General features: G+C 39.4%; 1 protein-coding gene across 3 annotated transcripts in view; it reads right to left on the reverse strand.

The window, feature by feature from the left end:
- ATXN7L1 (ataxin 7 like 1) overlaps positions 1-26,075 on the reverse strand; it is a 65,440-nt gene that overhangs the window by 17,940 nt on the left and 21,425 nt on the right. For 2 of the 3 annotated variants that reach the window (XM_044423253.1, XM_044423254.1), the window contains exons 2-4: positions 23,870-24,092; positions 10,429-10,706; positions 1,912-1,994 (exon numbers count right to left, since the gene is read on the reverse strand). In XM_044423253.1, the coding sequence (XP_044279188.1) occupies positions 1,912-1,994; positions 10,429-10,706; positions 23,870-24,092 (584 nt within the window). Of the gene's footprint in view, positions 1-1,911; positions 1,995-10,428; positions 10,707-18,686; positions 18,721-23,869; positions 24,093-26,075 lie in introns of those variants that run through there. The other variant, XM_044423255.1, reaches the window with a different exon arrangement.

Genomic DNA, 26,075 nt, shown 5'->3' on the forward strand with positions numbered 1-26,075 from the left:
GACAGTTTTTATTATAACAAACATCCAGATCTCAAATAAAGAGAGACCTTTTCAAATGAAATGTTTTATTCAAGTAGAATAAATGCCATGAAATTAATTTCTTGCAAACCAGAAATGGAAATAACATTCTGTGTTCCTTCGACATAAATGTTTAATCACATTTCACTGGTAACTGGCAGGGAAGATTTTTCTTTTTTAAAAAAAGACCAAAACCCTACAGTTGTTCTTATCATTACAAAACATAGCCTGCCTTAAAATGGGAAGGCTGAGTTTTGGAGAGGAGAAATAACAACAGAAACTACTGCTGATGTTTTCTTTACAAAAAAAAGGAGCTTTGGTGTTGTAGTTGCTAGATGTGTCCTGGCTCTTCCGTATCTCTTTAATGGGAAGGCAAAGATTAGCATATTCTGCCCACCACTTTCTCTGTAATCAGCCACAGCAAACTTTTCCAACCTGGTGACATACAGATGTGCTAGACTACCAAATCCTGTCATCACAATCAGCAAGGCCAGCAGGGGGCACCAGTTTAGGGTTGGCTAAGCTAAAGCATCACCTTTAAAGGAAGACAATTATTTCAGTTGCCTAATTTAGGCTCCTACATGGCAGTTGGTGTGCATCCCAGCCCTCTGACTAGAAACCACTGGAAACTGGATATATTTCACACTGGAGAGTGCCCAGTATTTCATGGAATATATTCACTGTCTATAAAGCCTCTTTCAGACTTCTCCAGAAATGGAGACCAATCAGCCAAATGCTACAGCAACATCAAAGCCAACTTTGTGACAATAATAAGAAGAGAGGCGACAGTTGAGTGCTAAGATGCATTTCTTGTCCACTGTCATATTTCAGACCAGAAATATGTAAGTCATATTTTGCGGGCGCTTGGGAGCCATGAAGGCTCCTGAGTTTGGGAGCCCCTACAATGGAAAAACTTACATTCTCAGAGAAAGAGAGTGGAATGCTTCCTCCATTTAACAGAATTTTTGTTTGGACCTTTTTGCTGTCCATCTGTACTACAATGCCTTTACACCTGCCTTGTCAGCATAATTGACTTTAGCTATAGTTCAGCTACCCAGCACCTATGGCTTCAAAGCATGCTGTGCTTATCCTTGAAACAATAGTTACAAGGAAAAAGGATCCAGCACAAGTCTCAGCACAATCATAAAGTCATTGGGTGGCCTTAGATATATCATACTCCCAGTTTTAAGTTAAGCTCTTTTATCTATTTCTGTAGCACTGTTGTTTTTATGTATTCATTAATTTTCATGCACACCTGGAAGTGAATGCCAAATCAGTAACTATACCAAACTGGCATAATGTATGAAAGAGATGGAACAAACTTGCAGACCACTTCCTTATTCCAAATACCAATTTAATGTCCAACTCCTGAATTATCCATATACCATAATAATAAATTAAACTGATAAGAACAGATTTTAAAATAGTAGATAAAAATTATAACAATGATTCCAGTCATATGGTCAGGAAGTGTTAGACTTAATGGGATTAAGGTTAACTGAATACTTAGCACTGTATAAATATTTTCTTTTTACAGAGTTCTTGCACTGATGTATTTGTGTCATTAAATAAAACCATTGTAATACTTGTCTTAAATGTACTTTGGAAGGACTTTTTAAATCTGCTATAAAGAATATTGTGATTAAGGATACATCTGTCTTCTTAAAGTCCCAAATGTCTAGGTGAGAATAAACTGGACATTTGTGCAAAAATGTTGTAAATTTCATGTGGTTATTTCAACCTTGTTATATCTTTTGAGCCAAAATCCCATGTTTGATCTAATATGGAGCTATGCTTAGCTAATGTAAAAATAATGATTATGACCTTCAACGTCCAGTAGTAAAATGTTCAAGTTGCTAAAGCATCACTGTATTCCAATTGGAAAAAGCCTACCTTGCAAGTGAGTGATCTTGTGCAGGGTTTCTTTGTCTCAGGATCCAAAACTCCACAATGTTTATTTGGGTCAAACTCTCTTTCTGTTTAAAATGTATAAAATATAAGTATTTTTAAAGTTACATGAATGAAATCGAAAACCAAGTAAGATCACAAGTCAAAATAAATATCCAGTAATACTGTCTTTTCCCTTAAAATGTTCAATTTCCTTCTACATATTAGCAGAATTACACTGAGACATGTATTAGCAGGAACAGATACAAAAGAAAGTACAAAGAGTGTATTCTTCCAGAGAAACTGAAAGGATTCCTATTTGACTATTGACATGGGTACAACTTTTCCAGTCTATTCTACTTCTTCAACTAACAAAGGTGTTTGAAGGTCTGCTATTAAGTTATTCTTTATACCTGGCTCCGTCAGAATGACCTACGCCATATTAGCAAAATATAAGTGTATCAAGAGGAATGACTGATACAAATCTGTTTTCAGTACCATTCTTGTATGAGGATGAATCTATGTGCAGGGTTTACTAAGATGAATAAGAAATATAATGAGAGATTTCCAAAGGAAGATATATCTATGCAAGTTATTTATCAAAAGTGAACAAACTAGCTTCTGAGGTCAAGTCCAAGCTTCTTCTTATAGGTGTGGATGCACAGAAGTATTTGTGTATCTAAAAGAAGGCACATGCATTTTCTCTTTTTGTCCCCTTAAGTTCCTGCAGTCTGGAGAAGACCTGCAGTCTGGAAAAGGAACATTTGCTGTTCCAATTGCTCTACTAGAGATGATAAGAGCATGTTCATAGAATGAAGACAATAACCACTCATTATGTTTGTTTACACTTACATTGTATGGATTAGATCAGGAGCAATCACTGCAAAGCTGACAGGTAAAACCCTTTCCCAAAGAAAAAGCTTTACAGTGAAAGCATTAGATACAAACTGCATTCACAAAGAGTTTATTATATAGGAAAAATGTTTCTTTGGTACAAAACAGCAACTAATTTGTGCCAAGGAAACTTACAAGTAAAACGTAATTTGGAATTTAAGAATGTTCCACTCCAGATGCACTTTCCCAGAAACATAGCAAACAGGACACACACTCATTATACAAAAAGTTGGAAAATTCGGAGCTCTGATCAAAGAATGAATGGTGAAAAGCATGGCATCTTTATTCCAGTAATAAAATGTGTCACTATCATTACAACTACATAGTAGATCCAGGAACCTGATCAGGACACTCCAGAATGGATTCAGATGAGAATTTCATATTACATTTATTTCTACTTTTGTCAGATTGCATATGCATATGATTGATTGATTGATTGAATTTCTATACTAACAGTTGGAGCTCTCTAGGCAGTTCATAACAGCATATTAAAATACAGTAAAATACATCATGTTAAACACATATTAATACATCATAAAAGTTTACAATACAAAATTTTAAATCAGCTTTAAAACCTGAAGAAAAATATAATATCTGTTTAAAGCTAACAGGCCTCAGTGGTCTACCTGAATGCCCTGTAGTAGAGAACAGTCTTTACCTGGCCCTGAAAAGAGAGTAAAGTTGGCAGAGATTTTTCTAGAACAGGGGGACTCTCCTGAAAAGGCCCTTCTTATTGCCACTATCCAAGCATTCACTGGAGGTAGAAGTCTGAGGTAGACCTCAGAACCTGATTGCAGTGTTCAGGTAGATGAAGGTCAGGAGAAGCATTCTGTCCAATATCATGGTCCCAAGATAGGGTTTTATAGGTTAAAATCAGCACCCTGAATTGGGCACATAGGCAGCCAGTGCAAGTGGACCAGAATTGGTGTTTTGTGATCAGACCATCTGATCCCAGTTATGAGTCTGGCTGCTGCGTTTTGCACAAGCTTCAGCTTTCAAACAGTCTTCAAGGGCAGCCCTACATAGAGTGCATTACAGTAATATAGCTCAAAAATTACAAGAGCATAGATCACTGAATGCATACTCTCCATTCAGATAAGAACACAGCTGGGCCACCAGTCCAAAGTCCAAGCCATTGAAGCAACCTTGGCCTCAGGTAACAAAGATGACTCAAGAAGCACCCCCAAGCTATGAACCTGCTCCTTCAAGGGCAGTGCAACCTATAGAACACCTGCCATCCAGTCCAAAGAACCAATCAGTAATAGCATATCAGTCTTGTCTTGACTGAGCTTCAGTTTGTTAGTGGCCAGGCACCAGTTCAGCAGATCTGCAGCCCTACCTGCTCAAGATAAAAAGGAGAAGTAGAGTTGTGTTGTCATCAGCATATTGATGACAACATATTCCTCAACTCTGGATGACCTCATTCAGTAATTTCATGCAGATGTTAAATAACATGAAGGACAAGATTGACCATTGAGGAACCCTGGAGAATCCAAGTGGCAGAACAATATCTCACAAGCACCATCTTCTGGCGCCTACCATCCAAGCAGGAGTGGAACCACTGCAAGTCAGTGCCTCTCACACCCTACTCAGACCATCACGCCAGAAGTATACCATGGTCAATGGTACTGAAACCTGCTGAGACATCCAGGAGAACCAACAGGGTCACACTCCCCCTATCTGTCATGGTACAGGGTGACCAATGCCAAAACCATGCCTGAACCCCATCAGAAGTGGAAGCAGATAATCAGTCTCATCCAAGAATGCCTGGAGCTGTTTGGTCACCACCCTTGTCCAGGACATTTGCCACTAGCCTAAAATTGTGGCAGGGAGGGTTTCTTCAGCAATGGTTTCACCATCACTTGTTTCAGATGGCCAGGACCACACCTTTTCATAGAGAAGCCTTAATCATGTCCCTGGTCCAGGCAGCAGCAGTTCCCTCTCTACTGGCTTTTCTTAGCTAAGAGTGGCAAGAATCCAGTAGACATGGTCACATGAACCTTTTCAAGCACCTTGTCAACATCCTCAAGCTGTACTAACTGGAACTCATCTAACACAACTAGACCAGATTGTGCTCTGATTATCTCACCTGATTCCACTGCTATAACACCGGAGTCCAAGTCCAGGAAGATACAATAGATTTTGACCTGGAAGTGCCTAGCAAACATATTGCAGTGGCCCTCAGATGGCTCCAAAATGTCCTTGGGGCTCACAAGTAATAGGGCCTGGACAATCCTAGAGAGCTCCACTGGGCAGCAAATGGAAAATTTTATGGAGGTAGTCAGATATTCTTTCTTTGACATTCTCTCTGCCTCCAAATATATTTGACTATAAGCACATACCAGGGCTTGACTGTATTCACTAGGAGTTTTCCTCCACCTACACTTAAGCTGTGTCCTGATTTGTTTCATCAGTTTCAGCTCTATGGTGTACCAAAAGCCATACAACTCTACTGCAAAGAGGGTGCTCAAGAGTGACCATGTCAACTGCCCAGGTCATCTCTGTATTCTAGAGATATACCAGGGATTTGACATGACCTCCACCATATCAGCTGGAAAATCCCCCAGAACCCTCTGGAAGCTACCCAGATCAATCAGCCTCTGGGGTGGACCATATTAATGGGTGCCCCACTCTGCAGAGGGAAAAAGTCACCATTAGTCTAAATCTTAGCAGGTAGTGATCTGATCATGACAAGGGGACCAATTTAAAGTCCTCACCTTCAGATCATGATTGCCCTGCCCAACTGGAAAAAAAAAACAAAAACCCAAATTCAGAGTGTGCTCTGCTATATGAGTCGAAGATCTAGAATTCTCTTCTTGCTAAGGCAGAACATCGTTGTTAGACCGAACATAGTTATGCACTAATTAACAAGATTTTTCCATTTTTTATTTCCTTCTATTTGCCACACTGTTTCTCTGCTGACAGGTTTGTTATTTTTACATCAGACACAAGTACAAAAATACTGGAGCACATGGGGGTAATTCACCAATTGTATTATTTTAATCGTTGTGAGCTGCCCAGAGCGCCTATGGCTAATGGGGTGGCATACAAGACAGACAGATGGACGGACAGATGGACAGACTGTACAAGCCCAAGGTTTTCTTGTGTAATGCCCAAACATTTTTTGGTACTACATATAAACCAGATCACCATAGTAAATAAGATAACATATGTCAGTGCATATGTTCTTTTTCTTTTGTCTTTCAAAATATGGGCCTTCCCTTGGCCTTCTTCAGCTTTCCATATATGACTTGCACTGTAGTACCTTTTTAGCACTGCCGCAACTGCAAACCAGTTGCAAACTGAGAAAGAGGATACTACTCATTTTCCTCACACAGGATACCACCCATCTCTCTCTTAATGTAGAATATCACCTCTTCTCGGTTGTTCAGTCACAACCTTTAAAAATCCAAAGTCCCTCTGCACTCTACCACCTGTAAGTAGAGGTGGATGTAAAGAGCAACAAAGGGCAAACGAAGATACGTCCTCAGTTAAAACTGCCCCACAATGGTGAAATTCTTCCTAGAGGTCTGTCCAAATCTGAGCTGGTAAGGCTGAAAACCACAAAAAGACTCACAACCTCTAACATGCTCCAACTTGGGAGTTGTAGGCCTTTTTGCTCTCAAAACTTTAATAGGGTTGCACCTTTAGACACTCCTGTTCAAGCCAGCATACTATTATACTTTGGAAGATGGTGTATCGTTGGTCTTCAACTAGCCAGGGCTCAAAGCCCAAAACTGCATCATGAGGTAAGAGAAAGTGGGTTGCACTGTTAAACTCACCATCATACTTATGAAACATAAATACATGGGTCCCAATATGCATGTTTTGACTAAACAAAGATTCTACCTCTGCAAAATTGTATTTTGTAACATATATAATACAGTCAATCTCTTATAGAAGAAGGACAGAAAGTAACTATTATACTAATGCTACACAGGGAAACAGTCTCATTAAACATTTCTCCTATTAAAATGTAGTTACCAGTAGTTTTGTACACTTTCCTCCAGACCAATTACTCCCTAATATTTCTTAGGTATCAGTAAGATGTGCCAAATGCTTAAAATATCTCAAGACACACTTTTAGTATCATTTTATAGCAGAGCATTGCTCAGATTGTTTCTTGAGATGACAACCTTTCTGAAGCAGCAGCTTTTAGGCCCTTTCATGGAAGAGTCCTAGTACTGGAGGCCAGCCAACTCTGTCACATGCAGTCTTAGGCCAATACACTTGTCACTGCCCTTGAATTAAGCTACTAAAATGTGATAATGTCACATATAAACAAATCTGCATTTGCTAATGAAAACATATACATATTTATACATCTTCTGTTTGATTTCTCATCAGGTGACATTATATTTCCAAATGCAGAAAGAAGAGTCAGTACTGAATCAATGCCAATGGAAAGCTACGCTGTTCTATTTTAAAATGTTTCCTGCTTAGGTTTCAACCACACTGCCAACTGATTAATATCTATTAATCAAATATTAATTAATTGATATTAATTAATATTGTGGCAATCTTCATTCATTCCCTTCGTAGAAAAAACTTGGTCCAAAATATTTTGCATCATATGGTCCAGAATGAATCTTAGATTTTCTAGATTTAAACTGCTATTGCTTTGCTGCTATCAGTTTGGCTTATGAACATGCATAAAGCCACACTGGATCTGACAGAAGAGGAGCAAAGCTATGGAGTACAAAGAATCCACTTAAGCAGCTCTTCACCTTCTTTGGTAAATCAGCTAGAATTTATGTACATGCACACACATGCAGCCTCCCCAAAACTGCAGTTTCTCACATTACAGGAAGCAATAATGCTCTAGTCTATATTGCATATTTCTACCCCACATGTGAGAAAAGAAAAGAAGATTGACTTGTTCAGCATTGCTTTTTCCTGCTGGGAATGTTTCTTCATTTCATCATTTCATTTTCTTGATTCTGTATAGACTCATGTTCTTTTCTCTAGAGACTTAAAAAATAGTAACATCCTATTTCCTGGTCTTTGTTTTTCTGTTCTTAATTCTCTCCCTTCTGCTCTCTATTCCTCTGCTCACTTGAATTGCTCTAAGCATTCTCCCTCCCGTTACAGTATCTTGCTTTCCTTTCCATCTTTACAAGAAACCTTTCATTCTTACTTTCAAGTGACTTCATCCCCTTGACTCTATATTTTGTTGTTGATTCTCCTACAGTTTTCAGTGGCTTTTGATACCATCAACCATGTGTCCTTCTGGATAGGCTGGCTAGGTTGGGAGTAGGAGGCACCGCTCTGCAACGGTTCCACTGCTTCACTGTTTCCAGAAGGTGGTGCTGAGGAATTTTTGCTCTGTGCCATGGCAGACGTGCCATGAAATTTCACAGCTTTCAATTCTATCCCACATACTTTACATGACACCACTGGGAGAAGTCATCTGGAAGTAGGGGCTGAGATGTCATCAATAAGCAGATGAAACTCCGCTATACCTCTCTTTCTCATCAAACCAAGGTGAGGCAGGGGCCACTCTGAATCAGTGACTGAGCTCAGTAATGGACTAGATGAGGGCCAACAAACTGAGACTCAATCCAGACAAGACAGAGGTGCTGTTGGTGGGTGCATCATCTGCCCAGTGGATCAACCTGTCCCGGAGAGGACCGCACTATGGGCAAGGTCCATAGTTTGAGGGAGATTCTTGACCCAGAATTATTACTGAAGTAAAAAATGGACTCTGTGGCCAGGAGCACATTTATCAACTTTGGCCGATTCACCAGCTGCAGCGTTATCTGAACAGGTAGAGCTTAGTCACAGTTATCTATGCTTGTTTGGACTACTGTAATACACTCTACATGGGGATGCCTTGAAAATTTTTAATTAATTCAGACTAGGGCAGTGTACTAATGAGCACAAGGTCATATCACACCAGTCCTCTGTTGGCTGTACTGGCTGCCAGCTGAAGTCCAGGCCCAATTTAAAATGATTGTTCTAGCATTTAAAGCCCAAACAGCCTATGGCCAGGATATCTGAAAGATCATCTGCTCCCAAATGTCCCTACCCAGTCATTATGATCAGCTACAGAGGCTCTTCTCAGGGAATGCCCCCCCCCAACAAGAAATAAGAGGGCGGTAAATGGGAGAAGGGCCTTTTCGGTAGTAGCACCTGTCTTTGGAATATGCTCCCCAAAGAGGTATGCCTGGTGCCATCCTTGCTATCGTTTCAGCACCAGGTGAAAACCTTTTTATTGACCAGGTATTTTAAGAACTATAAGATGGATAATTTTATATATTTATATTTTAATATTGTTTATTGTTGCTGTTGTATTGGAGGGTTTAACTTTTATCATTGTTAGAGTTATTCACTGCTTAGTATTTTTAGTGCTTGCTTTTATTGTATCATTGTTACCTTGGGTATTTTATTGCTTGTATATATGTTTCAATGTAAGAGAACCCTGTGGGTTATGGGGCGGTATTTATTTTTCCTTTTCTTTCCCCTTTTTCCAGCCCATGTTTTCCATTCTCCTACTTGTTTTATTTTGTCCCTTGCACAATGTCTTCCTCTGGATGCCCTTACCTCTGAAAGACTTGCCCCATCTTCTACCCCTTGGAAATTTGACCGACATTATCTATTATTTTTGTTTTTTAAAGCCTGTTGAAAACCATCTCCTTTCCTAAGCCTCCTGTGATTAATTCTCCATCTCCATGCTCCATCCTTTTGGTTTCTCCTATCCTTGCCTTACATTTTCAATCTATTCAGACAATACATGTCCAAAGGTGGGATTATGGTTATTTTAAAAATTGTACAATGCCCAGATATTAAGCATTTTGAAAATGAATAAAATATAACAACAATTATACTTAAAAAGAAAGTCTCCTGGTATTTTTTCATAGTATGCTGAACCAAGTCATTCCTTCTTTCATTAGCAGCTGAATAACCTTCTTTAGGGTATACCAAAAGTCTATTTTTCAAGGTGGGGGGTTCTCACTTTAATAATATTTCAAGGCTTAACAATTTCTAGACTGCATGTTGGCCAACTGAAATGCAGTGAGCATAGTGATGTAATTTAGAGCAGCTTATTTAAAACAAAAATAAAGAGAGCCCTTAGTTACAATTAAGGCATGAGGGTTCACATGAAGGGAATGCTGATTGATGAAACACATAATGGGCACCTACCTTAGCCACGAGAAGAAGAAGTGCTTCTTGCTTTATATTCATGAGTGCCCCACATCACTTATTCAAAACTGAGTTAAATCCTAGGTCTTGCTCCCTTCTGTCTGAAGGCAGAGACCTCAGAATCTAATCCATATATGTTTAAGTACTGATAAATGGGAGAGCAGTCAAAAGGGTTCAAAATATGGCTAAGAGATTTTAAAAAATGGGAACTGTTCCCTTTGGTTTTAGATAATTTGTTTCCTTAGTTCTTTGCCAAATTAAGCAATAATGCCAATGCACCAACATGAAGACTGAGGCAAGCTGAGCTTACATTTTATTGACTACATATTTTATACATAAATAGACTAAACATGAGCAAGGGGCAGGAAGGAAGACAATCAGCATTTTAACAGCTATGGCATATGATAAACTGCTCACCGCTCAGCAACAAACATTGCTAATGAAGAACAATGGGATCTCATCAAGTCATGCTACAATGCTACTTACCTGAAACTCTCTTGTAAGACTTGTTACTGTTTTTAGTGCCATTTTGGTGCTTCTTGTCTATGGATGGAGCTATAACTCCTTTGCCGTTCAGAATCTTTTCTGGTGATGGTGGCACTGATTTAGATGTCAAAGCAGATTTAATTGAAGCAGGTATGGTGGATGAAGAGGCTGAGGAGGTGGTGATGGTGGTAGTGGTTGTAGAGTTCATTTTAACATTGGCACCATCTGCCTTCACTAGGTTAGGAATTTTCTCTAGACTGACTACAGGAACAGGAACACTGAAACACCAAAGAAAAAGTCTTCAAGTTGTGTTTTCTGTACCATGCTATTCTATTCCATGCTTCATACAGTCTCTTTAATGTTTTCTCTATGTTTGGTGTCATATTACACTCAGCACTGACCCTAGAATTAACCTAAAATGACTAAGTAATGTTGTGCATGCACATTTCAATGAATTATTTCCTTAATTGGCCAATTTTGAAAATAAAAATGTATGGAAGTATAGGAATTAAGAAAATAGATCTTTAAAAAAATCCCTCACTTTGTTTTGCAGAGATGTTTTCTTCTTGGTGCTTATGTATTATACCTTTTGTTGGAATATTTTAACTTTTATAGCCTTTCTCCTCCAAATCAGGGTTGCTCATCTGAAAGCTTCTATCATAGAAGGACATCAACATCTTCTGAATTACCCAGATGAAAGAGTTTTGCAGGTAGAAGTCCTAGAGACATTCTGATAGCATCTCTTTCATTATTGTTACAGCATCTAATAAACTTGGCTGTTCCTGAAGTATATGGTTTTAAGTCATAATTTTCTAATGTACTTTTTGAAAGCAAAAAAACAACAGTCATTTACCTCTAAAACACAGTTTATTGCATGGAAAATGAATAAAATTTACTTAAGTAAGTGAATACCTAAGTAATAACATTGTATAGTTTGCATGTGCAATACTTCTCTTTCAAATGTCAACAAATCAGGAAGACTCCTATCCAAAACTTTTCATCGTTATATACGATTTTTGAGAGGAATATTTACTTTTTGGCATGGTGTTCTACAGTACTCTCACAACCCTTTAACATTTTTGATACACTTACATACAAGAAGGTTTAGAACAGGGATGCGTATACTTCAGTCCCATGCAAGTACAGAACTGTGAGTACTGGGCACAGAATTCAGCATCTCATATATGTAAATCCCTAACTGACTGAACCCTTCTTCTCTGTAGAGTGCCATGTATACAGTAGCTGTGACAGATACAAATAGATTCAATTTCTAGATATTGTAGTGCTAAAGAGATTTAAAAGTAGCAGGTAATGACAAGAAAATTCAGAAGTTTGTGTAAATGAGCACTTAAAGGGAGCTGGGGAGTTCCAGGCACTTTCCATCATATTTAATCACTAAACATGTTGAGCAAAAGCATGCAAAATAAGCACATGTGCTTGTGGTATTTGGTTTTAATTTGCATAGCTTTATTTTGTTTTTAAGTTTCTTGAAACATAGCCTGTTTCTTAAAATTATCTTGGTTTTACATATTCTTACTGCTTTATTGTATTTATTTTCTTCTGTCTCTCTCTGTCTCTCTCTCTCTCACACACACACACACTTCAAACAAACTCAGTTTTCATATGCAACACTACAACAACCTGCTCCCCAGTGTTCCCTAGATAGTTCCACCCCATTCCCCCCAGCACTGTTTTGTTAGTTTCCTGGCTTTTATGCATTCCCCCCCCCCCATATTTTAAAGTTAAATGTCTTTCCCATAGTTCAGCAGCTGCCTGTAAGAGCTTTAAGCTACAATACTCTGGTATTTCTGGAGTTTGGGGTCCTGCACCTTTAATCTCAAGCCCCAACTGCCAGAACATGCCCCCTCCCTCACACTGCTTCTCTGAAATGGAATGCAGTCCTTAGATGAAAGAAGTTCACCATCCCTGGGCCAGCCATAAAGGGACAGAGCTACCAGACACAGAGCTAGAGTTCTGTGCCACATTAAAGCCATTTATTTAAAAGAGCTTTTAACTCTTATTAGATATTTCATGTCTTTTGTTTTGATTAAATTGTGCTTTAAATATTCCAGAGTGAGTTGTCTTGTAGGGTGTCAGTAGGGCTGTAAAAAGAACAGTACAAATATTTTAAAAGAAATAAAAAGCAAATGTACATAGATTTAAAACCAAAGGCACATTTAGCCAACACAGGTTTTACATTCACATTAGTGATGTGTGAAATGTGTCTATAGGCAAAAAAGGCCTCACATTACTGGGTTAATGAGAAAAGTCTCAACTGTTCTTAAATATTTCAAAACTAAAATACTGGCCAGAATAATATAAAATTATATGTTCTCCATAAAGTTTTAAGTTTTGTCTTTTTTAAAGGTTAAAGACACTGTACAACTCGACTGGCTGTTGCATGGCTTCATCAATGGGTTGAAGTTGCATGTAAAATTTTATACATTTTAAAAACCACTATACCTCACCAACTCATGGTTTGAATTATTCCTCTATTAGTGGTTTCTTTATTTCAGCACCTCAACCATAGGCAGACATTTTTTGGCCTAATTCTAACATGAGACAATGATGTGGTCACAGCTAGAAATAATATATAGAGGCCCATAGATTAATCAGTTTCCATTTCTTATGCTTACATTTATTTTTCCATGCCACATCACTATCACACCTAAACTTTTCCAAATTTGAAAATGCAGCATTATCAAGTACTCCTCACAAGAGGAAAAAAAGACTATAACTACAATGCAACAACAACAACAATAGCAATTATTGGCATTTGAACATTACTTTACAGTTGAAAATATGACTGTTGTTGCTTCAAATAATTTTCACCATATTCTAATCAGTGTACAATTAAAGAAGCTCAGTTTAGATAACTTAATGGAAGTGCTTTTAGTTTATTTCTCCATTCGTAGTCCAATTCTGTAACATATTTATCAATCAAGTCCATTCCGTACCCATTGGTATGTACTCGATGGATTAAATCATGATTTAGAATGCTTTGTATGAATGGCCAGATATGACTGCAATCATAAGACTTGCAAAGTAAAGCTACTGCATGATTCATGAAGCTTCTCTCGCTCCCTTAAACCAAAGAAACGAAACAAACCCTGAAACAAAAATGAAAAACTCCAGCAAATTTAATCAAAATAGTCAGAATCTAGACAGTAAGAGCTATCCTACTTTAAGAAAGTACAGCTGAAAATGTGAATTTAAGACATTATTTGAACTGATTAGCTAATACTTTGCCTAACTGAAAAGGTACCAAGCTTAGGTTTGGTTAATATTTCAGTTGATGTCGTTCATTAAAACCAAAGAGATTTGAAAATTGCTGCACAGATATTTTTTTGAACAAACCTCAACAGAGACTTTAGTCACATAACAATCACCCCTTTGCATTTCACCCTTCTTCCTTCAGAACTAAGGGTGGCATACATGGAGTATCCCATGTCTATCTTTGCCACCACCCTGTGAAGGAAGATAGGCTAGCAAAGAGAAATCTGTCCCAAAATTCACATAAGGTGTTTCATGGCAGAGCAGGGAACTGAACTCTGTTCTCCTGATTCAAATGTAACACTTCATCCCTTATGGCACACCAATTCTGTTTTGTTTCATTTTGTTTTCATTAATACTTCCAACAAATTTTCAAAGCAAAATCATGTTAAAAATCACCATCCAGACACAATATCCTTATTTTATTCTTTACAAAAGCAAGCTGCACAATTCTATGGTTTAGAACAGATCCTAAAGAATATCATCTCTCTATGGAAATAATCTTCCCTGTTCTACGAGTTTCAAAACTGGCTAGTTTATCAGCCTTATCATTATCTTATATACAACTTTGGACAGGCTAGTTGTATTTCAGCTATTCAGAATGCATTCTCCTGATTTTAAAATCCAAAAGCAACAAGCAACAGGTATTTGCACAGCTATCTGAAATAAGTATTGAAAGCAGTTGTCTCTTTGGGGGCTTTAATGGTTCAATGGTTCTGATGGAATGCCTCCTGTGTACAAAACAAAAATGCCTTCTGCAATCCTACTTCACTGTTTCAATGATGATTCCTCATATGCCCCCAAAACACACTTAAGAAGCAATCCTAATTAACAAAATGTTAGCAGTATCTTCCACTTCCTGTAGTATTTCACACTTAAATCTGACTCTTTGTCTGCAACCCAGAATAACTACAGTAAGCCTCTCCAAGATAATATAACTTTTAATTTAAACAAATTAGTTGAATATTTATTTATTTATTTATTTAAAACATTTCTATGCCGCCCCATTGCAGTAAGCCTCGGGGCGGCTCACAACATCAAAAAAAGTCAACCATACATTAAAACCCCCATACAATAGACCTCCCCAGTACCATAAAACCTCAATAAAACCTCAGTGCATTCTCAGCTTAAAAAAAAAACCCTAAATAAATAAATTAACAATTAAAATAAGTTTTAAATAAAAAGGTCTTTAGTCTGGCACTGAAAAGCAAATAACAACGGCGCCAGGCGGGCCTCTCTGGGGAGCGCATTCCATAAATGGGGCACCACTGCCGAGAAAGCCCTCCTCCGGGTACTCACCCTCCAGATGTCATTCACAGATGGTTCCCGGAGAAGGGCATCTGCTGCTGACCTCAAGGGGCGGGAGGGCAGATATGGACGCAAGCGTTCCTTTAAGTATCCAGGTCCCAAGCCGTTTAGGGCTTTATAGGTCATAACCAACACCCTGAATCGGGCCTGGACTTCAATTGGGAGCCAGTGGAGCTGACGGAGAACTGGGGTTATATGAGAACAACGCCCAGTCCCCGTCAGCAACCTGGCAGCTCTATTCTGCACCAATTGAAGTATCCAGACCGTCTTCAAGGGAAGTCCCACGTAGAGCATGTTACAGAAATCTAATCGGGAAGTTACCAGCGTGTGTGTCACTGTCGCCAGGCAGTCATTCTCTAGGAAGGGACGCAGCTGATGGATCAGCCGAAGCTGAAGGAAAGTGCTCCTCGCCACCGCCGTCACCTGGGCTTCTAGAGACAGCTCCGGGTCGAGAAGCACTCCTAAGCTGTGAACCCTGTCCCTCAGAGGGAGTGCAACCCCATTCAGGACAAGCCCCAAGTCCCCCATCCCATGATCCGAGCTGCCCACCAACAGGACCTCCATCTTGTCTGGATTGAGCTTCAGTTTATTGGCCCTCATCCAGTCCATTACCTCGACCAGGCACCAGTTCAGCACAGCCACTGCCTCACCTGGATTGGTAGAAAATGAGAGGTAGAGCTGGGTATCATCAGCATACTGATGATTCCACAGCCCACACCTCCTGATGACCTCTCCCAGCGGTTTCATGTAGATGTTAAAAAGCAAAGGGGACAAAATGGACCCCTGCGGATCTCCATGGCATAGCTGCCATGGCGCAGAGCCATAGTCCCCCAGCACCACCTTCTGAAATCGGCCACTGAGGTAGGAGCAGAACCACCACCATGCGGTGCCTCCAACTCCCAATCCCGCCAGCCTATTCAGAAGGATACCATGGTCAATAGTATCGAAAGCCGCTGAGAGGTCCAGGAGAACTAACAGGGACGCACTCCCCATCTCTCTCCCTGCACAGGTCATCATACAGGGCGACCAAGGCAGTGCCATACCTGGGTCTGAAGCCGAACTGAAATGGGTCCAGATAATCAGTTTCATCCAAGAGTGCTTGGAGTTGTCCTGCCACCACCCGTTCCAACACCTTGCCCAAGAACGGGATGTTGGCCACAGGTCTATAATTGGCGGGCACCTCTGGATCCAGGGATGCCTTCTTTAGGACTGGCCGGACTACCGCCTCCTTTAAAGGGGCAGGTACCCAGCCATCTCTTAAAGAGGCGTTGACCACCTGCAGGATCCAGGTCCCAATCCCGTCCTTGGCTTTCTTAAGTAGCCAAGATGGGCATGGGTCTAGTAAGCAAATGGTAGGACGTTCTTGTCCAAGCACTTTGTCCACATCATCAGGCCGCAACAACTGAAATTCATCCATTAATTGTGGACTCGACGGCATCGAAGGCAACTCCCCAGTGAAATCTGATTCAATAGCAGAGTCAAGCTCGTGGCAAATCTGAGTGATTTTCTCCTTAAAATGCTTGGCAAAGTCATCACAGGGGGCCTTCGAGGGTGGCACCAGATCTCTCTTCGGGCCCGGATGTAACAGCCCCTGCACCACCTGAAAGAGCTCTGCCAGACGGCATTGTGAGGAGGCAATGGAAACGGAGAAGAATTTCTTCTTCGCCATCCTCCCGCCACAGCATAGGCCCGAAAACGGGCTCTCAAGAGTGTTCGATCACAATCACCCTGTGATCTCCTCCACCTACGCTCTAGATATCTCCCAACCTGCTTCATCGCCCGTAATTCAGGCATATACCAAGGAGATGAACGGGCTCTGCCAGGTGGGAGAGGACGCTTGGGAGCAATCGTGTCTATAGCCCTGGTCATCTCCTCATTCCACAGTTCAACCAGGGCATCAACAGGATCACCAGCCTTGTCAACCGGAAAATCCCCCAGAGCTTCCAGGAATCCATCAGGATCCATCCGGCTCCGGGGGCGGACCAATACAATCGGGTCCACACCCTTGCAGAGGGAAAGGCTGCTCTCGAGCTCAAACCTTATGAGGAAGTGATCTGACCATGACAAGGGTGTCAAACTTAAATTCCTCAAACTCAGATCACCCTCTTCCTGCCCCGTTGAGAAAACCAGGTCCAGAGTGTGTCCACGTTCATGGATCGGGCCTATGACGTGTTGAGACAGCCCCATGGCCGTCATGGGGCCATGAATATACAATCTGATACCCAGAGTTAAAGGAATTGCCTCATCTATCCTACATGTTGTAACTATAATATGCATTCAGTTTTTCCCTTAAGAAGAGGTAGTCTAAGTTGTCCATTTACAGAAGTCATATTTAAACACTGTATTTAAAACTACAATAGGGTACAAGAACGTCTATGACACAAAGGACTGGGCTGCCTTGTTAGTGCAAGAATTAACCATTAGCTGTGTCACTGTAAAGCTGGAGGAGGCCAACAATACAATAACATAGATGCCGTGTAGTGAGATCACTAACTTAGAGAAATTAATGAAGAACGGCTACTAGTCTTGATGGCTGTATATCACATCCAGCAAGGGTGCTAATGCCCTTGTCCTACATGTGGACCTAACAGAGGTAACTGCTGGGCCACTGTGGGAAGAGAATGCTGGACTAAGAAGGCCTTTGGTCTTTGACAGCACAGCACTTCTTATGCCCTTGAGCAAGCTGGCCAGCACAGCACCTGTGGGCACATCCCATGGCATCACAAAGTTTTTCACTGCCTCACCCTTCAAAAACAAATTTATAATTTAAAAGAAAGCATTAAGGCCATCAGGCTCTCCTTTCTGTTCCTGAATCTCCTGATGATCGGACATTCAACATACAGGAACAGAAAGCAAAGGGATGAGTTGGAGACAAACAGCAAGGCTAGGGGATAGGAAGAGTAAGAGCACAAAGGGTAAAGAATGGTGAAAGAAGGCTGGGCAGGGCAGAAAGCAAATCTTTCCATTTCCCCTTTCCTCCTAACCTAGCAGTCATTATATAACTAGCCACATCATCCATGAGAGCCATTTTGTTCAATGGGTTTAGCCCCAAGTATATACACAAGGCTGTGCACACAGTGGCCTTATTTTTTTCCTTGAAATTCAAAGAAACCAACAAGTCTATATGTAACAGGTTTGCCTGAACTGACAGACACCTCCAACTTCTTAGGGAACATCTAGATTGTAAAGGAATGAATATACACAGAAGATGAAGCTACTCTTATTAGCAACTATCTAACAGAAGTGGGGGGAGGTGGGAGGAGAGAGTTGTGAAAACTGTCTGGGCTGGTTTTCACAACTGCTGCAGCCCACCATAGCTTGCTTAAGCCATGATGGGCTTTGAGTGTGTGCCAGCTGCCCTTTCAAATGTTAAAGCTCAAATGGGCAGGTTCTATCTCATGTGAATCTGGCAAGAATGGCTTATGTCAGGGTTAAATAACCCTGACATAACCCTTGGGCTGCTTTAGATAAACATTTACTTTTTTAACACTCTTACTGAGGAATCCCACAGGACTATTAGCGAGGAATACAAGTTTAATAAACAATAATAATACTGAGTAGTATGATTTTATTTTATGTCTGAGTTTCTATTGTTTCAAAATCTGATGAGTGCACTATCTGACCAAAATATTATAAATGAATATGAAGACAAGTTGCAGCTATTTTTCCTTTTTTACCTGTTCTAACCACTTCTACAACACAACAGTTGTGGAAATGGGAAGGAGAAAGGTGAGGAGGAGTACTTTTGATAAAAGACCCATCTGAAAAGGCCACATTATAGAACTGGAAAAAAAAAACAGAGAAAAGGGTAAGGAAAATGAATGTGGCTTGGCACATATTTAGGAAAAGGACATATAAGCAGGGATGTGAAAGTTTTATTATATTACAGATAGTGAGAAAAGGGGGAAATTGCTGTCCTCTTAACATTAGAACTCTATCAGCACAAATGCTTGGCATTAAATTCAGAACAGAAGATGGACATACTTCTTTGATTAACCTGTGACACTCACAGCCACAAGGTATGACAATAGCCCCCCCCCCATGCATTGCACGACACCTCCCATCAGCTCCAGCCAACATGGACAGTGGTCAAGAATTATGGGAGTTGCTGTACAAACAACTGGAAAGGACTAGGTTGCCTGCATCTACAATAGTCAATGACTAAGGTGGATTTAAAAGGGAATTCAACATAATCACAGAAGAGCGGTCTATCTACCTCTATGGAACTTCTAAATTCAGAGAGACACTATAAAAGGATATTAAATGTTCAGAATTTAACAGGGATCCCTACTTGATCAGAACAATCGGTATAATCTAACATCCCATTTCCCACAATGGCCAGGTATGTACTTTTGTACCAGAAAAGGAGCAATTAATACATTTTATATTCTGCATTTTCACCAAAAATAGTACTCAAGGCAGATGATGCTGCATTAGACCCTTCAAGATGCAGAACTTTGTTCTGATCAAGCAGTCCTCAGCTTATCTACTTAATCTTCAGGCTCCAATAAGCAGTCCATTCTTCATATAAGTAGTTTCCTATATGCATGGCTATATATTAGTATGCCCATATTCATGTCCTAGGCCTAGGGAGGTTATTTTGCATGTGTAAAAAACCCCTCCCCCTTCTGTAGGCATTCAAAGTACCAGCATAAAAATGGCCTCATGTCCACTGGTCCTGCCAATACTGTCAATAGATTAATAATCTACAGGATACGAACATTCAACCCACTAAATAAGGTATGTGAAAATGTGGCCCAAGAGCCTTGGCTAATACATTGCTGGCTTAACTTACATTCCTTTGATGATTTTGCAATTCCTTAGTCAAACCTTCTGCAAAATGTGAAGCAAGCTTGATTAAAATGACACCTTTTGAGTCAGACTATAAACTGTAACAGGTCTAGATCAGTAGATGTATAAGTTGACGATTTAGCTGATTGATTGATGGGGCAATTTTAGCTGGCATGAGTATGAAATAAAGGCAATATATATTGCATTTACTTTTAGGCATTTTGTTTCAGAATATTATGTGAAATAGCAAAGGATAAAATCTTATGCATCTGGAGAAACCCTGAATCCTGCCAAGTTACATAATAAAATCAGGGGAATGTATGAACTTGTAGAACCTTTCCTAAATATTATCTCTGAATAAATGTTTAAAATGAATTTAGCTTATTAAACAGAGATGACCCAAAATGTTTTGATATCTGAGACAGAATATGGCGCTATGAATATAAAAAGAAAACAAAAAATTATCCTATCATAAACTACATTCATCATCTAAGGCCCTCCTCTAGGTATCTCGCCTTTTCAGTGGTGGCCCCCGATTAGGAATTATTTCCCCAACAAGGCCTGCCAGGCACCAACATTGTTATCTTTTTGCCACCAAGGTAAGATCTCTCATCTCTCAAGCAATTGTCAGCAGCAGCAGCAGCTGATGATGATGATGATGATGAGTTCTATGCTTTTCCAATAGCTGAAGCTCCCTGGGTAGTTCACGATTAAACCTTGGCATATGATAAAGTCTTAATCAGGTCCTAGATTTTTCTTATTGTTGAAAATATAAAATTGTTTGGATATGTATGTGCTATCTGTACAGATGTTTGTATATAAACTGTTTTTATACTATTTATAATGCATTTTAATTAATTTAAAATGAATTTAAAATTTACAAACTATCTAGAGCACTTTGGCTATTGGGAAATATAGAAATGTATGAATGAATTAATGAACAAATGAGCACACCAAATTATAGTCAATGCATTGCTTTTTAATGGTGCCATGAAAGTCATCACATGGGGAGGGCCATCTCATGCTGTGTTGACTGGACCAGCCCGTAAGCATGTGTTCTCCACTGCTATGGAACTCTAAGTAGCTTGTATCAATGCCACATTGCCTAAAAGTAGTGGCCTTTCTTTTGTGCTAGGGCAAAGGGAGTGGGGCAAGTTCTGCATGCATGTGTGCAAGTCCACACGGTACAAATATAGGATATACAAGCAGTCCCTGAGTTACGAAAGTCTGAGTTATGAACAACCTGTATTTATGAACGAACTGCCCTAAAGCTTACGGATTTTAAAAATTACTATGGAAAACTGTTGCCACTATGGAGGCAGAGGAAGAGAAAGGGGAGAGAGGGAAGGCCTCCAAAACATGCCTTCCTGCTGCACCCATCTGGAGAGGGAAATCTCTCCAGCATTTCCTTGCTGCAAAGAGGAGGCACTGGTGAGTTTGGATGGGTGGGGGGAGGCTAGAGATAATTGTGATTTTTCCATTTTTACTGGGGTCCTGTGCCCCTCATCCCTGTGGAGGACTGACTATACATGATTCGACATGCATACAAATTTGGCTGAAAAGAAAATTCCCATTTTCTCAGAAATGGAACTTGTTCATAACCCAGGGACTGCCTGTTAATGGAGGCTCCTGTTTTTATATCATGAATAAACTGCCTATATGCAAGATCACAGGAAACTAGCCAATTAAAATATACAGGCAGCTTTCCTCTCTTAAAGGATCCAGGCTTAGGATTTCAGATTCAAATACAGTTTTGAGCACTCTTTTGAACTGCACTGCAGTGTAACAGAATGTCTTCAATCCTTAGCTAAGAACTGTTCAGACCTAACATGGATTGCTTTACCACAGTATGTTAGAACCTAGCTCTGGAAAATGGACTTTTAAAACTCCTATAGTCACCTATGTATGTGATTCATCTCTTTAAAGTATCCCAGGAATAAGGGGAGTTGGTTTTTGAGACAGATTTGGCAACATCTTTTATTCTCTGTCTGAATGCCTAGTAATCATTATTACTAGCTTCTTATGCATTGGATAAGATTAACTAAGACTGATACATCTCCAAATGCCTACAATGAAAAGAAAGTCAATCTGGCATGGAAACAATATTTTCCATTTCTTGACTATTTCTGATTAATTTTTTCCAAGTGAATAAAATAGAGAGGAAGTGGAGGATTATGTAAGCTAATTTGGATTCCTTGAAGAAAAAAAGCCAGGTTATAAATATGATTAATAAAGAAAGAACCATCTGAATATAGAAAACATGAAATAGTAAAAACTACCGGCCAACCTGGGTTTTTCCACAGTAAGAGCCACGAGAGACCTTGTGGAGCTACTGTCTGTTCAAGTAGATGTATGCTTTTCATAAGCAAGTTGTTTGTGTAAATTATTGCATGGAAATAAGTGCTTGCATCAAAAAGTTATAAACAAACATTTCTGTCAATCTTAGTTCCTAAGATAGACAGGCTATCTTTCTTCTAAGTAATGAAGCTTCTGTCTCCATTCTGCACGATGGGAATACATATATCCATCTTGAAAACACTTAGGATGCTATATCATCAAAATTCCTTTGTGATCAGCTTGAAGACCATTCAACAGCGTAATATTACAACATTGTTTTAATCAGTTCATATATCTTATAGCCTGAATGCATGTAGAACAATGCCTATAGTAGTAGGTGGCATATAAATAAAAGTATAAATAAAAAAAAATAAGTTGACATAAACAAGTAGCCCTTCCCCGACATCTTTTTCAAATATAAGTAACATGGTCCATGCCTGTGGCTATCCCTATCCCACTTTCTGTGTCCTTCCTTGAACACTAGGTTACAAATCTATGGACATGGGAGTAAAAACCCCATTTAATACAGTGGGACAGACTTCCAAGTAAACACATATTGGACTGTGATATATCAACAGAGCAGCACAAGGGAATAAATAAACTCTTGGTTTAAAAGGAAACTGTTCTAATCCATAAACTGATGCAGCTGTACTTTAACACTGCTTGATAGCTATCGTTCCTATGAATTTTGTTTCTTTGAGGATATGCCCACACTGCAGGAAGTGAGCAGGGCAGATACACCAACGTACATCAAACCCTTACAGTCTGCATCGTAGCATTCCTGCTTCTTTTTGCTGAGCAGACAGAACCATTGTCAATGGAGAACTTGGTCTCTACCATCACAGGAGCGACACAGATGCTCCTATGACTGTACTACACAGAAAAGCTGATATAAATATTTTTAATAAGTGAGAGTTCAATTATGCAGAACTCCAGATTTGTTTGCATATAAGGGGGAAAAACTGTTTTTCAGTCCTGCTTCAGTTTCATCATTTGAAGCAAAAGAATAATTAATTTTTATTCTGTCTTTATTAAAAAATATTTTTATCAGACCTTTCCATTTGAAAACTGCTCGAGATAGCCTGCAACCTTTTAGTAAGCCTGTCAACCTTATTTCTTCCTAAAATTAGGAAGAGGTGAGAAGATAAAATGGCACAAAACGAGATAGGGAGGCTGGGTAATCCCCCCACCACACACTTTTTTTGAACTAAATTCAAGGCAGCAATGAGTAATAGCATGGGCAGGTCCAGACACAGACACTTACTTTCTTGGAAGAATGTTTCCCTGAATTGTAGGAAATTTACTCCTACGACAAGCAGCAGAAGTGTTCAGAGCTTACCAGTGCAATCTTTACTATCTATTCAGAAGTAAATCACCCCAAATCCAATGAACCTAGCCAGGCTCACTTGAAAGCTAGTACAAAGTTAAAGAGAAGTTTTGCTTCTTTTTATTACATTTGAAGACAGGATCATTCATTACTTAGCCTTTAGCCATAATCTTCAAATTTCACAGTAAAAACCACTATCCCCAGAGGAGGTACCATTTTGTGGTACACCATAAAAACAATATATCCATCTTGTAATTTCCTTTGTAAGACAGGTTATTTTTAAAAGCATATTTACCCATTACTCGAAGCTCCAAAGAGATCCATTATTCAAAAGATGGGGAAATTTAATACAAGAAATATTGAGAAACAAGGAAAAATCAATGATTGGCAAGAATAGCAACTTACCAGGGTTTATCCCTTGATACTTTTGAAGAAAAGACCATGTGCTGTTTGCTAGTGGAGGTAATTAGATTGTCTTTGGGCGTTTTGAATGGCTTTGAGTTGTTGTTGACAGGGTTATGGCCGCTGATACAGGATTTCGGTTTCATCTGTATTAGTGATGCCCTGGAATTGCAGGGTGGAGAAGCTGGAGATGGGGAAGGTTTACATATTGAACCGTGTCTTCGTTCTATAATAGGAAAAAATACCAAAGACACTAAATAGGGAAATTAAAGGCTAGGAAACAGAAAAGAAACCCAAGAAATGTAGAACTCATGAGCACAAAGTATTTGTTCTATATCACATTAATTTGCTGCAAATATAATACAGATGTTATACAGATGGCCAAATAATGATACAGGTAGATGCAGTGAAGCTGTGACACCACTGAGACTGGTGAAGCTGTGTCAATGCTTGCTGTTGAGCCAGCCCTGGAATATGGACCTGGCACAGGTACATGGAGAAGCTAGGTTGGAACCCCTCAGCCTGATCCTAGAGAATGGTAGCTTACAGGAGCAAGCCATTAGTATGTTTGGCCAAAATATGGACTGCAGAAACAAGTTCTCTTTACATGTAATATGCAATGCTTCTTTGCCCCATGTTGGTCAGCTGCTTTACAGAATGGTTGGGCTTTTAAAACATACTTACAAAACTACATTTCCATCACCAAAACATAATCATTATCCACATTATTTTTTCCCTCCAAGTCTCACTGGCAGACTTAAAATTAAGAACAGAGAAATCCAGCCCATGAAGATACAGCAGCAATTCACATGAGAATAATGGCAGGGGTTTTCCCTACCACCAAAAGAAAAGAGAACTGTTATGGAGATGACTGTAGTGGAAATTGTTGCTGTGGGCAATGTAGAAGTACACAGCCATTTATGCTGAGTTTCATCCTGTGATCCCATACTTGAGAAGGTTCTCAAGTTGAAAACAAGCAGCTGTTTCACAGCTCAATTACAATCTTTGAAACATGCCTAATTTTTTGTCCCTATTTCCTATGACTCTCCCAGTTCATAGGATAATGCACTACGATCAAAACCCTCAAATGTCAGCACTACAAATGAAACCCTCAATATATCATTTGCTCTTGATTTGATCGGCAAGATACTGTTTACACACACTAATTCTCATCAGAGACCATTAATTACCACATTAGGGGAACTGCTACATTCTGCATTTACAAAGAGAAGGAAATAGACTTCAGTTTAAATAACTGAATCTTTGAGAGCATGCAGGTCCATACATAAATATTTAATACCGTCATAGCCATTAACAACAAAGAGAAGAAAAGGAACCAAATTAATTCTTCTCTACTCATTCAGCCAAATTAAAGGAAGAAGTCTGTGGAATGGAACTTAAAGGTCAATCTCTATCCAGCTAATGCAAGAGGAAGAAGGGAAAAGGTACTTGCAGCACCAGCATCAAGACTCTCCTTTTAAGAATGTGTTCTCTGTAACTTCCCAGGACATGCACATATCAAATGTCTAAGATGAGCTCACTGACTGGGGTAAAACATGTAAAACTCTTGTACATATAATTCCCCGTCATTATTATAGAGCTCACTAATAAAGCTGTGTGGACTAGCTTTCTGTCAATAAAGTAGAAAATTAGATAATATCATTATCTGACTGAACTCTAGGAAAAAGCAACACAATTTCAACTTCTCAGAAATACTCAGTGCTTATCCAGAAAGAAAGAAAGAAAGAAAGAAAGAAAGAAAGAAAGAAAGAAAGAAAGACAGACAGACAGACAGACAGACAGACAGACAGACAGACAGACCGACCGACCGACCGACCGACCGACCACAAAATATTGGAAACATAAATTAGAGAAGGATTAAGTAAAACAGTGTTTTTAAAAATCAGACCCTGCCAGTTTTATATTGTTTTCAAAAGGGTAGGAGGGAGAAGAACAATTACTTGAATGAATATTTTTCTTTTTATTCAGCCAAGCATATACTTCACCAGCATAATCTGGATATCCCATAACTTCTGTTTAAATACACAAAAATGCCCCATTTACTATACAAAGTTGTTCATAGCTTACTGTACTAAAGTTTTGATTTTGCCAACATCAGACAAGTCCCTATTACTCTGAAAATAAAAAGGTGTGTCAACAGTAGTAATACTGTTTTTTTCCAGAGTTTTAGCCACTGACTGAATCACTT

This window comes from Varanus komodoensis, unplaced genomic scaffold (genome assembly GCF_004798865.1).
Source record: "Varanus komodoensis strain SLA01 unplaced genomic scaffold, ASM479886v1 scaffold13_3, whole genome shotgun sequence".
NCBI classification, from domain to species: Eukaryota; Metazoa; Chordata; class Lepidosauria; order Squamata; family Varanidae; genus Varanus; species Varanus komodoensis.